The sequence below is a fragment of the Lissotriton helveticus genome, chromosome 10 (assembly GCF_964261635.1).
Source record: "Lissotriton helveticus chromosome 10, aLisHel1.1, whole genome shotgun sequence".
Taxonomy (NCBI): domain Eukaryota; kingdom Metazoa; phylum Chordata; class Amphibia; order Caudata; family Salamandridae; genus Lissotriton; species Lissotriton helveticus.
In genome coordinates this window covers 655,940,969-655,957,596 of record NC_136071.1, presented here as the reverse complement: position 1 = coordinate 655,957,596, position 16,628 = coordinate 655,940,969, and the positions used below count along the sequence as shown (strand labels likewise).

General features: G+C 48.4%; 1 protein-coding gene across 2 annotated transcripts in view; it reads left to right on the top strand.

The window, feature by feature from the left end:
- The window catches only part of LOC144784432 (multidrug resistance-associated protein 1-like), a 1,651,426-nt gene that overhangs the window by 1,176,783 nt on the left and 458,015 nt on the right, over nt 1–16,628 (top strand). For both annotated transcript variants that reach the window (XM_078663183.1, XM_078663184.1), the window contains one exon: nt 8,534–8,741. In XM_078663183.1, the coding sequence (XP_078519309.1) occupies nt 8,534–8,741 (208 nt within the window). The remainder of the gene's footprint in view (nt 1–8,533; nt 8,742–16,628) is intronic.

Sequence of the window (16,628 nt, the reverse complement as noted above, 5' to 3'; positions counted from 1 at the left end):
GGGGTTCCACCAGGCCCATTCTCCACTGTTTCTGGATTCCCGACACTATGGCAGCATGCAGCAAAAAGTCTCCCCTTGGTAGATCAAAGACACTCTGCAGCTCTCAGAATGGCAACAAGGTACCATCCCTATATAAATCCCCTATCACGTGGACTCCACACTCTTCCCAGCCCGCTAGCGCCGACCAATCCCCGCCATGCGGAATGGCGGTGCACATGCCCAGAGGGATCTCCGGCGCGTACGGAACGGGGATTCCCGCTCGTTTCTGGCTACGCAGCCAGCATTTTCGGATAGTACGCTCTTCGAGAGTGAGTTGATCCAGCCTGAGTTTCTGCTGGAGCACTATAAAGGACAGGACATGGCGAGTAATAACTCTGCCCTGTGGTCCGTCAGGGCCTCTAAACTCACGCGCTACCGCCTGTGTCAGCCATTGCAACTGCACCGCCAGATAATACCATTCGAAGTCTGGCACCGCCAGTCCCCCTTTCTCCCGTGGTCGTAGCAGGGTGGTCAACGCCACTCGCCTCCTGCCAGAACCCCAGATGAACCCTATCACCATTGATCGCAACATCCTGAAAAAGGAAGTCGGAATCCACACCGGTAGTGTGCGGAAGAAATATAGCAACCGCGGGAGAACCACCATCTTTAGCAACGCTATCCGTCCAGCTACCGACAGTGGGAGGGTGCGCAAAACCCCATGCTGCCTCGAATTCCCCTCAACGCTCCGCCGATGTTTCCCTCGTAGAGATCCGAGTGGGTATGATAGATGCGGACATCTAGATATGGCAGGCACTCCGATTCCCAGCGCAGGCCCTCCAGTGTCGAGGGCCGGAAGCAATCCGGAGTCAATGGGAATAGACCGGTCTTAGTCCAATTAACCTGCAGCCCCGATAGACAGCCAAACTCCCAGAGGAGGGTTTGTGCCCCTCGCACTGAGTCCTCTACATCAGCCAGGTATATAAGGAGATATAATGCGTTTCACCACGCAGCGGCACCCCCTCGTAATGTCGTCCCTGCCGGGCCCGCGCCGCTAATGGTTCGATCGCCAGTGCAAATAAGAGCCGAGACAGGGAACAGCCCTGTCGAGTACCCCTCTCCACTGGGCACGCCGCCGACACATAACGGCCCGTATGAACCCTGGCCGTAGCGGAGCTGTACAGCACTCCACACTATCGAACGCCTTTTCGATATCTACCGATAGCACGGCCGCGCCCAATGGACCTTCTCCTTCCACCCCCATGACCCGCACCAGCCTTCGTATACACGTCGCCGTGTTCCGCGTGGGGATGAAACCCGACTGATCTGGGTGCACTTGTGCACTCATGTGGTCCGAGAGCCGCGTGGCCAAGATTCTGCTTAGCACCTTATAATCCACCGTGAGCATTGAGAGCGGGCGATAAGCTGTCCTTGCAGTGGGCGCGACTCACCCTTCTTCAGTAGCGGCACTATAATCGCCTCTCTGGCTGACGGCGGCAACCTGCCCAGTAACCAAGCCTCTCCATACACCAGGTGTAACTGCGGAGCAAGAAGGTCAATATACGTGGCGTAAAATTCCACCGGTAAGCCGTCCGCCCCTGGTGTCTTGTTCCTGGCCATGTGCTTAATCGCCGCTCTAATCTCCCCCAGAGAAATAACAGCACCCAACGCGTCTCTGCTCCGATTCCAACCTTGGTAACTGTGCCCCCTCCAGAAAAGTATCTAGACCATCAGGCGGCACCTCCAACCTGCTCTGATAGAGTGGTGTGTAATAATCCAGGAATTGGTCATTGATCTCTCTCTGTGAGTAGACCAGACCTCCCGTGTGCGTAGCCAGTGATACTATTGGATTGCCCCTGACAGTTGGGTTGGCCAGCCAGGCCAGCAGCGTCCCCACCCTGTCCCTTTCCGCATGTGCGCGAACCATGTATTCCCTGTAATCAAAACAGCGGAGCCTCTGGACATGTGTGGCCACCTGCTCCCTCCCCGCCAGCACCTCCTCCTGACTGCCCGCAGTGACATGACTATCTCTCTCCGCTTGGCGCAGGCTGGTCTCCTCCCGCTCTATGTTGCGCAACAAGGTCCGACGCGCCCCCGCTGTGGACGAGATACACACGCCCCGTATCACAACCTTGAAGGCATCCCACTCATGCGCCCTAGATGTCGCCGCCCCCGAGTTCTCCTGAAAGTAATGTTCGATGCCTTCCCTGACCTCCGCACTAAACACCGGGTCCTCCAGTGTCATCGGGTTCAGTCGCCATGCGGGAACCGCTTGCCGCTGTCGCGACCATAGGACCGTGATCAAGCAAGGGTTATGATCCGAGATGGTTCTCGCCAGGTATTCACTGTGATGTGTGAGTTCCTGGGCCCCAGACGTGCAAAGAACAGTATCGAGGCGAATGTGAAGGTCGTGAGGGGCGGAGTAGAACGAATAATCCCTATCTGCGGGTGGTGCGTCCGCCAGGCGTCTATGAGGCCCCACTCCTCCTGCCAATCCTGTCGCGCCTTAGCTACTCTGCAGACCACTGATTGTGCCAGCGGAGGATGGGAACGATCTAACATCACATCCACAACCGAATTGAAGTCCCCCCCCCATAAACACTGTGCCCACCAATAAGGACGCCAACCTCCCAGAAAGCCTCGAAGAACGCGGCCTGGTCGGAATTCGCAAAGTGTAACATCTCGGCCGTCCAGACGTCCTAACACTGCCACAAACCTTCTTTTTTTAATACATTTATCACCACTAAGGTAGGCCCTAATTAGAGTGCATTGTAGTTTAAAAGGTAGGACATGTGTTTTTAGGTTTTACATGACCTAGTTAAAAAAAAAACATTTGGTTTTCAATACTGCAAGGCCTACCTCTCCTATAGAATAACTTTGGGTTAGCTCTTTACACTTAATAAGTGCTGACTTTTGATTGGGAACAAATAGAAATGTAATTTTTGGTCTCTAATGAATTCAAAAACCTTTTTAATGATAGTCTGATTCTAAGTCAAATTCTGAAAGTGCCATTTGTAGAAAATTGGCATTTTTTGTTATAACCATTTGGTGTCTGCTTCCAGTGTCCTGGGTCACGTGACCCTGCTGTTAGGGTTTGTGTATTCATCCCAGACAGTGGGCAGGATTGGTTGGGCTGGAGCTGTCCCCTGGCACTTCAAAGGGGCTTGCCTGCAGCACCACACAAGGAAGCCAAACACTATTCTTGTGTGACCCTAGACGACTTGGAGCCTTGGCAGGGGAAGGGAGGAACGTTGCAGAACCAGATGTGGGGGTAGGTTATAAAATTCATCAACATCAAAGGCTGTCACCAGGTATAAATATTGGATTCTTAGACCAACTCTTTGGTACACTCCAGTACCCGTGGAAGACCTCTGAAGGACTGCTTCGGACTGCTCTCCTGCTTGGGGCCTGTCTTACTGCTTGAACCAGGACTACCAGAGTGACTCCAAGGGCTAGTTAGCTGGTCTCCTGCGTGAGCTACAGGGACATAACCAGCTTCTGAGACCTTGAACCCTGCTTCTGCCCATAAGTCTTACCTTTCTTGTGCCCTTGGTTGGGGTATCGAAGGTGCTCTCCTACCTCACCCTATAATTTGGTCTTGAAAAATGTTCACCAAAAAGTGGACTGAGACTACACTGAAGACCAAAACCTATTTTGACACTGACCTGTCCAAGATGCATCGCTGGTCAGCCTGACCCCGCTGTAGTTCCTGTAGGAGAGTAGGGTCTGCTTCCTATGGTCACCCCCACTTTTGATTTGCTTAACTGGTTTTCGACTTAGATGTGGCTGTGGGCCTGTTAATCAGACCCACAGCCCAGATGCACTTTCTAAATTTACACCATGTACTCTAGGTACATACACCATTGGGAATTGGTTCACCTTGTCAGCCCCTGTAGAAGTGTACCCTAGGTACTCAAGGCATAGGTGTAACCTAGGCCTACCAGGGGCTGCAGCATGTATTATGCCACCCCTGGCTGGTCACTCAAATAGACACAACTGGCTGATCACTCAGCTGGGGCAAGGTCGTGTAATCACCCCTTGCTTAGGTATGGTATTCCTATACCTACTTGTATATAGACACATAGTAACCTTTAAGTCACTCCTATGGCAGGCCTTAACAATCCTGGAGGCAGAATGCTTGGTTATGTGTGAGATGGTGCTCTAGCGTGAGCTGAGCCTGTCTGCAACTTTCGGAACCATTTCCTTATAGCTGTTCTATGATATTGCCATACCATATACTCTTAAGTGCATTATGAACATCGCGGTTAAATGCTAGGTTTGGCTTTATCCAAACATGTCGTGTAAGGTGTCATACGCTTTGGAATACTACCCCCTCGCCAATTCTGGCGACGGGGGTAGCATTCCACCCTTCTAGAGAGAGAAGACATGTTGTTGCTGACTATCCTGGTTAAAGTTAACCAGAGCCCCAGCGTCACAAAATGGACGCTGCTGCCAACGACACAAGTCTGACCTCCTGTTGCTGGGAGTCCTTCCAGTCACGGAGGTTTGGACAATAGGTTTCCTGCCTGGAGAGGTGCGAGCACCACCCCAGACAGGACTTTGTGTATTGGGACAGGGAGGGCTGAATAGATTGAGACACTGCCTGGAGCACCCTAGGTGCTCCATGCATACCCCGGTTCAAACCGGTTCCTGGGGCACTCCAGCCCCAGCTCTGGCGCGAAACTGGACAAAGGAAAGGGGGTGTAACCACACCCCTTGCTGGTCCCACCCATAGGAGGGACCTAGAAAGTAATCCAGCCCCCTTTAGTTGTATAAAGATATGAGCTGAGACTTTAGATTAATCCTGAATCGAAACTTGACACAAAACTCTGGACCTTCGACATTCTGCTGAAGCTGAAGACTGAAGAATCTCTCTTGTGGCCAAGGAGTGACCACCCTGGGCAAACAGGCACCATCCAGCAAATCAACGGCTTGCTTTGTCGACGTTCCCGCCGGAACCAGAGCATAGAGCCTGACAAGACCCAGACTTCCAGACCTCTCTGACCCTCTCTTCACGACTACAGCATAGCTGAGACCCGTAGAGGCGACGAGACACGTGGGACCGTACATCTTGGAAAGCCTGCAACTTGCTACCTGTGCAGCTTCTGAGGCATCCTCGAAACTGTGCACTGGGGATTGAGATACCCCGAACCCGAGCTCCACCTGCACCGAAGATCAACCCTCCACACTCCACGAGTTCTGCGTGGGGCCCTTCTGCTTGTGTTCTGCTCGACGCGTTGTCCGGTTGCTGGCCCGTTGGCTAGTAGCCTCTGTGACGACAATCCTTTTGAACCACCTCGCTGGTCTGGTTGCTCCGGACTGGCCCTTGCTTCCCTGCAAAGGTGAAGCACCTCAGACCTTGCTGGTCTGCACCAGAAGCCTTTGTTGTATCCTGCATGGGTTGCCTTTGCCAAGGCTTTTTGACTCCAATCCGTACGTCAACCCCTCCATCTGCGAGAACCTTCGTGGGACAGCTCGTCTCCAGCACCTGGTCGCCATTGACGCCTCCTGGTCCACGTGGCTGCCAAGACGAGCTTCAAGACATCACCTGATTGCTCCGCGACGTCATCTGGTTCCTTCCTGGTTCCACCCGGTCACTGGCTAGTGACCCAGACTCTGTCCCCTCTGCTTTCAGGTCCTCTTCATCTTCAATCCACCCGGACTTCTTCCTCCTCGTCGCCTGCAGCATCTTTCGTCAAAGGCTCTGTAGGATTCAATGGCGAAACCCGACACATCTTCACACCTATGCACCCGCCTTCCGTGGGTGAGGTAAAGCGAGCACTTCGGTGCTCCTAGGGGTATTGACTATCCAAGTGACTAGGTTTTTAGTTGTTTCCTCCTAGCTAAACCGAAATTGTCCTAAATCCTTCTAAATCTAACTTCTAAGTTCCCATTGACTTTGCATTGACTCACGCGTGTGTGTAAAGACACTGCACGCGCCGCCTGTGGGCCTCCTACTTCTAAACTAAGGTTCAGATAGTGTAGCCCCAGCGATGCCCTAGGCCTTTACTTTTCTCGTGACGTGGTACTTATACCACTTTCTTAATATATGGTTTGCTTCGTCCCTAGGGCCTAACCGTAAATTGTGCAACTTAACGTATTCTGACTAAGTATCTTGTTATGTGCTTTGGCCTCTGATCTCATAAAGAGTTCAGAGGAGTGTGTTAGTGAATAAATACATATATATTTTATATATATCCTGTGTGCTGTCCTTGCATTAGATATTCAAGGGGTTGCATATGGTTAAACAGCTGGCTTTACACGCCCTCAAGAGTCTTTTAGCCTAAGACTGTTCTGTCCACCCTACCACTAGGATAGCGGGTATATACGGTTGACTTGGAACCATCACCATAAGGGTTGTTTGGACTGGTGCAAGGTGTTCACTAGAATAGTGAACATCCTATACCAGGCCAACTTCTCACAGCGCGGAAAAGTTCTCTGAAGAAAACTGATGTTGGCGCGCTGGGGTGGGGCTTATGTTACCTCACTGACGTCACGCCCGCGGACGACGTCAGGGTGGAGGCACGCGGTACCGCCTCCCGCCGCGCAGAGATGCTGGGGAAAAGAAAAAATTTCCAGATCCAGTGTCACGCCTGGGGATAATTCTACGCTAAGGAATCTGCGGCTGGAATCGTCTTTACCAGATACATAGTTACCGAAGGTAAGTAACTTGTACAACAACCTCCTTCCCTCTGGCCAACCCATCCAAGGAGGAGGAGCGACTCTATTGACTTGAACAGAGAACACCTGGTGGATGATCAACTCATCGTTGCTTTTGCAGGATATCTGCCAGGCAGCTACATGAGCATCTCTGCAGAAGTTTACAAAACACTAATGCCTTGACAGTCCAGTGTATTGCAACGGACATTTTCCCTGTTCAGTCCTCAAGGACTTTTTGCCCTGAATCTGTTAACAGACCCATCTCCTGGGAGGTATTGCGTTGGTATCTATTCTAAGGTAAGGAATATGCAGCTAGGCGTCTCTATTGGATGAACAAGTAACTTACCTTAGGTAACTTCTTATCTGGCAGAGACTTTCTTGCCGCATGCTCCTTAGCGATCTTCCCAATCTGACCACTTCTGCAAGCGTTTTTTTCCATCTAGAAAGCTCCTTGTATACACACTGGTCCATCCGCTTTCTGGCGTGGCTTGATGCTACTGGCGCAGAAATGTCTCAAAACGAAACTGATGTCCGCGCGCCAGGGTGGCACCTATATAGACATTGCAAATGCCACTTCCAGTGCAGTGCTGACCGATGCCACCTACCACCACGCAGACATACTGCTCAAAATTTTCTGGTTCTAGTGTGACGCTTGGTATTATTCTAAGGTAAAGAGTCTGCGGCTAGAAGTCTTTGCCAGAGAAGGCATTCCTGAAAGGAACTTTTTCGATTTGTACTCCAAAAAAAACTAAAGTTGGCAGTTGCCTTTTTTCTAAATTTTTCTTTAAAAAATGGGATCAGTTGAGAATAAAGATAATGCAAAGTGTCTATGTGGTGAGCATTGCCAGTCTAAGGATTATGGTATGTACCACATTGCAAGTGATCAAATTATTTCAGCTTCCCAAAATAGTAATCTAAAGATAATTGCTGCTCTGCTAATAAGCTGATAGTAATTTGTCTTGAACTGCGGACAGAATGAGGGATATTGCTCATTCTAATAATAGAGACACTCTCCCAAGACCTTTCTAGCTACACACAGATACCCAGACGCTTTTTGGAGACCTTCTAGGAAAGACTTGAATAGTGAAATAGTCAGTAAACTGGAATAACATGAATCCACAGGACACTGCAAATGTGCTCTCTATCTGTACTTTCGAACAACGACCGGATGTTTAGTCTCTGAGAACCTTGTACATCTTTAGAGTGATTGTTGGAGTAAAGAAGGAGACACATTTGTGGCCAGGTTGATAGGATTGTGGTAATGGAGACTTTTTCTTTTTTTTTTTAACCCATCTCGGGGTTTAACCACCCCAGATAGGGTTCTCCTAGTGGCAAGCATTTTCATTTTCCCAGGTTTCGAAACAGCTTTTTGTAAGGTTAAGAATTAACTCCAAAAGACCTGGTGGAGGATCACCTACCAATAAAGGGTGATTGATTTGATACTTTGTGTGGCAAAGCACTCTTTTTGGCCCCCATAGGAATTGCGGCATATTTTAACACAGTTAAGTATTGTGCCCCTTAAACGTTGGTAAAGCCCCACAGCATGGTAGACTGTTTCTCCAGCACAGGGGTCTTCTACTGTTGAAGATGCAGCCAATTAGTAAAGGAAACAAACATCTTCTGCTGTGGCAAAATTATAAATCTATCTCCTTTTAAAAGTGTACATTGGTGGACGTAGAAAGTCGGCAACAAAAATACTAAATTAGGCCCCTAGTGCCTCGTGAAAATATGGCTTTTCTGGCTGACCTTTGTTAGAGCTAAGTGTACCTTATTGTGTCCATTAACAACTAATTTATTTATATGCCATATTTCTTGCAGTCTGTTTGTAGATTCGTAATAGGTTCAAGTTTTTTATTACGTGGTTAATGTTCTAAATTGGTATTCCTTTTCTTCCTAGGTCAAGCTGTCTGTGTTTTGGGAATACATGAAGGCCATTGGCCTTTTGCTTTCCTTTGTAAGCATCTTTCTTTTCCTATTAAATCATGTAGCTGCACTTTCTTCCAACTATTGGCTGAGCCTTTGGACAGATGACAAGGTTATCAATGGCACGCAACAGTATACAAAAGTCAGACTGGCCGTATATGGAGCTCTGGGACTGTCACAAGGTTTGCCCTCAATCATTTGTTTCAGATATTCAATGTTTTTGAACATTTTTATTAGTGCAGCCCTGTTAAGTAGAAATGTGTGTTTCGCCATCGTGCAAACTGTTTTGTGCCTAAATGTTTTCATATATTGTTTAAGTACAGATACCTGTTGTCATGCTTGTAACTTGATTAACTAGTTGCGCACACCTTTTTTTAATAACTCATTTTTGCACTAAGGGGGACTGTGGAAACAGTTCGTACTGGTTATAACGGACTCCATTCTAGCACCTGCCAACAAGTAATTTATTCCTACCTGCAACTACCATAAATTACATGTGGTACACATTTGGCACTGTATGTCCTATTTGATTGCAGAAAAATATGGACGCCTCCAGTCTCTTCACCTGTGTTCTACAAAACATCTCCCCCTTTACCATGCCTGCTGCAGATATCCAGTCTTCTTAGTTACAGCTCTATTCTATTTGCCTCCCCTCCTGATCACTGCCTCCTGTTTCACACTTGGGTGTCTAATTGTCGCATCTCATAGCCTGTTCATAAAGTAGGTTTTTTCTTCTTTCTTCCTGTGTACATTTGTATTGAACTGATATGCAGTGTATGTATATATATGTGTGTGTGTGTGTGTATCTCTATCAAAATCCTCTCCCACTAGTCACAGAAGAAAGCTCGGACACCCATGTGCGGTGAAGAATAAAGTTTTAATGACTCCCAAAACAACGCGTTTCGACTTTCGCGTTGATCATGCTTTAAGCAAGTAATTTTCATAGCAGCCATTCAAATAGTGCACATAATGAAAATGGAAAGAGGACTGTCAACCCAAGTATATACAAATGCATACTTAGCAGCCATTTTGACAAGGTAAACTGTTTGTTGATCTATGTATTATATTACAAAGTGATACAATATCTTGATGTCACATAGAATTCATTGCAGCATTAATCCTCAATTCCTATTACTGGACAACAAGTACAGATTTAAAATATGTAAAATACATATAGTTTACTCCAAATCTGATATCTCATTTCATCCTAGATCACACAACCAATTGACACTGTTACAGTGGCAGTCTAGCCTAAGTGGGCAAATAGATCATATACAGAATATTATACATTCCAAATTCATTACAGCATTGATCACCAAATCTTATTACCGGACAGTACGTACAGATTTAGAGTATGTATAGGAAATGCACTCCATTCCAAATCTGATTACAAATTAGTCCAAGATTATAAAACCAATCGACGTTGTTACAATGGCAATCCAGCCCAAGTGGGCAAACAGATCTTATTCCAAATAGTATACATTCAATAATATTATATTAAAGTCCCTGCCCAAGTGGGCGGTATCATCGATGGCATAGTTGATTCTTTGTCGTACCATTGAAAACCAGTATTGTGACTGTCAAAAAGACCACAAAAATGACAGACCTCTTCCCTAAAGAAAAATGAAATGACATACGATTAAAATCCAGAATGTATCATAAAGGAAACAGTAATACATGTTCTACCAATCAGATCACACACACTGCCTGATAATGCAAATACACAGCCAATTCTTCACTAGAGTTGAATCCAGTAGCCATCATGGTCTCAAAATCTATGATGTATTTACTCAAGTTTGCGAAGTGCAAGTTCTCGATTGCCACCCTCACATTATTGTACACCGCATCTACCACCACCATTCTGAGCTGTTATTCATTTTGAAAGTGGTGGTCATAAAAATGCTGTGATATCGGATATTGTCGGTTGTTGTGTCATATAGCATGTACATGTTCCAGGACTCTTTTATTGCACGATGAATGGTACTACCTATATACAACTTATTGCACGGGCAAACAAGAGCATTGTGTTGCATGCGAGTACTTTTTTTAATCTCAAATTTTCTGTTAGAGCTTGCTACCACAAGTTTATTGCAGTCCACACTATTACTACAGGCTTTACACTTTCTACAGCAGAAAAAACCTGGGCGACTCCCACCCATCTGTCTATTGACACTGGTCACAAGATTTCTGCTCAATTCTACCTGCAGAGAGCGGGTCTTTTTGAAAGTTATTTGAGGATACCGTGTCAAAATTTTTCTTAGAATCTCATCAGTTAAGAGAACATGCCAGCTTTGGGTGAGTAAACGGCGCAGATCGTGGGCTTGTCCTGAAAATGAGGTTATAAATCTCAATGTGTCTAACTCTGTCTTGTCTCACTTGACTTACTAGCCTGCTACGCGACGCGCTACGCATACTGCTACCATCCGCTGTGTTTTACATATTTTAAATAACTTGTTTGGCATTAATTGTATTTGGCACTAACTCGTCTCGCGCTGCTCGCGCTTAGAACGCTGTCGCTCTATCTCTTGTGTCTGGGGTATCTTAGATAGAACTTACCCGCATGTTAATCATTTTGGCACCCACACTTGTTGGGACAGAGGGATAGCTTGGGGGCTCATTAGGAACTCGCCGCTTTTGGCCGCCATATTGGGTTGGGCTTTTAGGAGGTCTAATCGATCTCTAGGCGCCATCTTGTGTGAGGGGCCAGTGGCTTGCCCTCACAGGACTCTCTCGATACTCTGGTATTTAAGATGGCCACCTCCCAAGCGCGCAGCATTGGCACGCAGCGGACGAGACGTAGGCGCGCTGAAGGTGCGCCAGAGGTAAGCCCGGTTGCGCCCGTTCGCGCAACGCACGCGCCTAGGGCCTGCTATTTTGCCCTTCCGACTACTCCACGCACAGTCTATTCTAGGGCAGAACCTTTGCAGTTTAGGTCAGACCAGACACCCTGCACTCAGCAGGTTGTTCTTACTGATAAGCCGGAGCAGCTTTCATGTGGATTACTCAACGTCCGGTCCCTTTGTAAGCACCATTCGGAGATTTTCCTTCTTATTGAGTCCTGTGGACTAGATGTGCTTTTCCTCACGGAAACATGGACACGGGCGGACAGCGGGGGAGAACTGGGCTTGGCTTGCCCTTCGGGCTATAAAATTAGGCATACTCCTCGCTTGAAGAACAGAGGTGGCGGCATAGGTTTCATCTTCCGGGAAACCCTAGCGCACTCGCAGTTAGAGATCAAGGAGGTACCGGGCTTTGAGCTCATGGGCTTCTCCTTTAAAGGGCAGGAGAGAACGTTACATTCAGGGGTTCTCTGTTATAGACCGCCGGGTAATGTACCATCAACCTTGCCGGATTTTTTTTATCTCATTTATGACCTCTCTAATTCCCATACTAGATTGCTAGTTCTGGGAGATTTTAATCTGTGGCCGAATGGGCCTTTGGACACTGCTTATAATGACCTCTGCCAGGCCTGTAGCAATATCCAGTTGCAACAGCTGGTCCTCTCTGCCTCTCATTCGAAGGGTCACGTCCTGGACCTGGTTTTTGCTGACGGACAGCAGGTAATGGTGAATGACGTCATGCCCCAATGCTGGAAGGATCACGCACTTGTCTCCTTCTATCTTTACCTACCTTTGATTTCTCTGAGTAATACAGGGCTGAGACACACCAAAATGGGCAGACCTTGGTCTAGACTCCTCTAAAATCTCCAGTCCTGCCTACTCTACTCCCTGAAGGATTTACACTGGGAGGTAGTGTTGATGAAAGCTACGCCAGCCTGTGTCGGCAAATATCCAACTCCTTGGACAAGGTGGCCCCACTGCGCAGATCAAGGGACAGACAGAACTGAGCTATGCCTTGGTACACCAACGACCTTTTGCAACTGAAGTTGAGATGCAAGCGGGCAGAGAGGGCTTGGAGGAAGCACTATTTAGATGCAGCGAAAGTCACCTTTAGGCTGGCACTACAGGAATATAAAGCACAGATCAAGTGTGCAAAGGCGGTCTACCTGTAGGATATGCTGAATCAGGCGATCAACAAGTCACAGACCTTGTTTAAGATTGTGAACGATCTTTCCCACCCGACTGGTGCCATGAACAATATTCCAGTCTCACAGACCTTATGTGACTCTCTGGCAGCCGCCTTTGAGGATATCGCCGCTATTCTGAGCGGACTTGCTGGATCGGCCTCGCCCATGTCCGCTCCATCGGACAATCTATTCAGTCGGGGTGCTCCAGAGGGTTCTCCATGCTGTTCCCCAGTTGGGATCTCCGGATGAATCTTCCAGTCGACCCCAGCTGAGTTGTTTCTCTCCCAGCTTGGGAGCTCCGGAGGTATCTTCCAGTCGTCCCCAGCTGAGTTGCCTCACTCCCAGTCTGGGAGCTCTGGAAGCACCTTCCAGTCGACCCCAGCTGAGTTGTTCTCCTCTCAGCTTGGGAGCTCCGGAAGAACCTTCCAGTCGACCCCAGTCGAGTTGTCCCTCCCTTAATCTGGGAGCTCCGGAGGAACCTTCCAGTCGACCCCAGCTGAGTTGTCCTCCCAGCTTGGGAGCTCCGGAAGAACCTTCCAGTCGACCCCAGTTGAGTTGTTCCCTTCTTAATCTGGGAGCTCTGGAGGAACCTTCCAGTCGACCCCAGCTGAGTCGCTCTCCTCTCAGTTTGGGAGCTCCGGAAGAACTTTCCAGTCGACCCCAGTTGAGCTGTCTCCCCCCCCCCCCTTAGTCTGGGAGTTCTGGAAGAATCTCCCAGTCAACCCCAGTTGGGTCGCTCCCCCCTCAGTCTGGGAGCTCCGGATGAACTCCCCAGTCGACCCCAGCTGAGTTGTTTTTCCCTTCCTCCTTTTGATGAGTTTTGCAAACTGGCACAGACTGTGTCATCAGGCTCTCCGCTGGACCCACTCCCGCATAAATTCTGGAAACTGTTCCAGAAAGAACTCTTTCATCCTCTGTATTCCATCTGCCATCAGTCGCTTGTCACCCCGACTGTTCCGGAGAGTTGGAAGCTGGCCCTCTTGAAGAAACCCACACTCGATCCCACCTGCTTGTCAAATTACAGGCCCATTTCCTTGCTCCCTTTCCCGTTTAAGATCTTGGAGAAGTTGGTTACCCGTTCTCTATCCAGATTCTTAGAGGATAACACCTGGCTGGATGTGGCCCAGTTTGGTTTCCGGCCAGTGCATGGGACGGAGTCTGCGCTGGTGGTCGTGTTGGACAATCTTCGTTCGCGGGTCGACACGTGTCGGGCAGCCTTTCTAGTGCTGCTCGACATGTCGGCCGTGTTCGACACGGTCAGCCACTCCACCCTTATTGGGAGGCTGGAGGAGATCGGGGTCACGGGGTTGGCAGGGGACTGGTTAGTCTCGTATCTCAACAGGCAGCAGGTGGTGGCATTGCCGCCTTTTAAGTTGGATGTGCGGAAAGTCGGGCAGGGGGTGCCACAGGGCTCGGCCATCAGTCCTATAATATTCAATCTGTACCTCCGCCCTCTGATCCAACTGATAAGTTCCTTCGGTATTTCGGTGTTTAACTACGCCGACGATACCCAACTGGTCTTTTCTCTGGAGGGCAAAGACGCCGTCTCTTTAGAGACATTTCACCGCTGTATGACCGCTACAGCGGACTGGCTTCGTTCCAACTCCCTCCAGTTTAATGGGTCAAAAACGGAGGTGCTGTACGGCTCCAATGACCGTGTCCCGCGCTCACTACCAGATGATTTTTGGCCCTCTTCCTTTTCTGGGGCAGTGACTGCAGCAGAGTCTGCTCGTAATCTGGAGGTCATGTTTGGCCCCAACCTGCAACTGGACATTTTCGTAAACAAAACCGTAGCCACCTGTATGATGCTGCTTCGGATGCTACGTAAAGTCCTACCATTGCTCCCAGCGCAGGCTAGGCCAGAGGTAGTGCGGGGTATTATCCTAAGTAGATTGGATTATTGCAACGCACTGCTTCTGGAGGCGCCTAGAAGGCTGGTGGGCAAGTTGCAGCGGGTACAAAATATGGCAGCTAAGCTGGCACTTTCCCGCCCGCGCACTGCCTCTTCCACCACGGCACTATTGGATCTACACTGGCTGCCTGTTCATCAATGGATCCTTTTTAAAGCATCCTGTCTGGTTTTCAGAGCCTTGCATAGACAGGGCCCAGTTTTGCTGCAGAACTTATTCTCATGGTACTCTACATCTCGGAACCTACGCTCCTCCTCTGCGTGTCTGGTGACAGTTCCCAGAGTCCAGAGAATCAGGATGGGAGGTCGGTCATTTCGTTTTGCGGCCGCTAGACTTTGGAACTCTTTTCCGATATTGTTGAGGAGTCAGGGTGAATTCCTAGCCTTCAAGAGAGGTCTGAAAACCCACCTGTTTCCAAGAGCAGTGTGATTTCTGCATCGGTGGTTTCGGCTATGCTGAGTCAAAGCGCCAGGATACCCTCTGGGTGACAGTGTAGCGCTATATAAGTATGCAAATACATACATAATACATACATACTGGGTGTAGCACCTTGTTTCCTATGACCTCTTCTACTCTTTTGCACACTTGTGTTAAGATGTTTTGACCACCCTTTTTCTTTTTCTTTGAAACGTTGACACATTATCTCTTTCTCAACTTTGAATTTGATTTCCGTGCTACAATTGCGTTTAGCACACAGTACAGCATTCCTGAACACCCGTTGGCCAGATGAGTGAGCGAATTTCAGGCACTGTCTGTAGTTCCACCAAATGTCCTCCTTTCTGGATAATTTGGTCCTTTGGACAAAGGCGGCATTCCTGCCCAAGTTAGTCATGCCTTTCCACATAGGGCAATCCATCACTTTACAAGTTTTGTATGCACTTTCACCCGTCTAAAGAGAAGAACTGCTTTGTCGCCTCGAACCTAGGAGAGCGCTTAGCTTCTATGTGATTGAACTAGAGGGTACTGGCAAGACAACCAACTTTGTCAGTTTCTTTGGGACTAAGAAAAAAAAAGTGCAAAAGCAGACCTTGGACTCAGGGGAGGGAAAATTAAAGCAGAGAAGACAATTTAGTTTGGGCGTTAGATGGATGGAGGGAAGAGGGATGGGCAAAATGGTAGGCCATGGTTTTAACAAGGGCCAGAGGAGACCGCCTGCATCTGAACACAGTAGTCCTCATTAGTGAAGCAGATGCAGCAGCACTGCGGCCTAAGGGTTTGAGGGGTCTACTGATTAACAATTATAATTGCTTTTTGTATGCAAAAAACCTATTACTTACTAGCATTAGGGCAGAGGGTACCTTTGCTGCAAAAAGGGGGACAACACTTGTCAACTCATTTCATCTTAAAGGTACAGAGAGCTTGTTAAAAGCTTAGAGTGTTGATGGGAATGGAGTGGAAGAGGGAGAGAAGATAGCCTAAAACAGGTGCTGTTGCGTAAGGGTAAGTCCCATATTTATAGTGGTTAATGAGCTACAGTAAAAGTATGCCTGCGCCTACACTTAACCCTGCCCCTCCCGCTCCCCGAATAATTGCTTTAAAGGTTGGAGGTGTACCCTTCCTTCAAAACATTTGTTTGGGGGGAGGAGGGCTCATAGCAAAAAGGTTTGAAAGACCTTTTATATAGCCTCTCAAACCAAGCTCAGACTTTAAGCCAGGAGGGAATGAATATATTTGATAGAGGCTTTTAACTGCAGATTCCCTACCTGTGAATTTCCCAAGTGCCAGTCTGGATCTGGAAAACTTTTGCGTGAGCAGTACCCCTGCGTGACATTAAGTTGAACCTTTCGGCTCTGTGTGAGGTCTCTGGTGCCCGTTGTGACATCACTGTCACGTATATAGGCGCCTCCCAGGTGCATGGACATCAATTCTTTTCTTTCCGCACCAGTTAAGCGCTAATCCGGAGAAGAGCTACCCCTCTGTCTCTTTTTTACCCACTTTTTGTCAAGAATTTTTTTGTGTGTAGAGGGAAGACCTCTAGACTGGTAGGTTTCAAGCAGTTTGGCGCTTGTCACCGTGCCTTGTTGATAACAGAACGTCATCTCGTTTGCTTGTGGTGTCTCGAGAGCAACCACTACTAAGTTGTGCTTGTACTGCCAGGCCATGGCACCTGAAGGAACTTGTAGGAGCAGTTC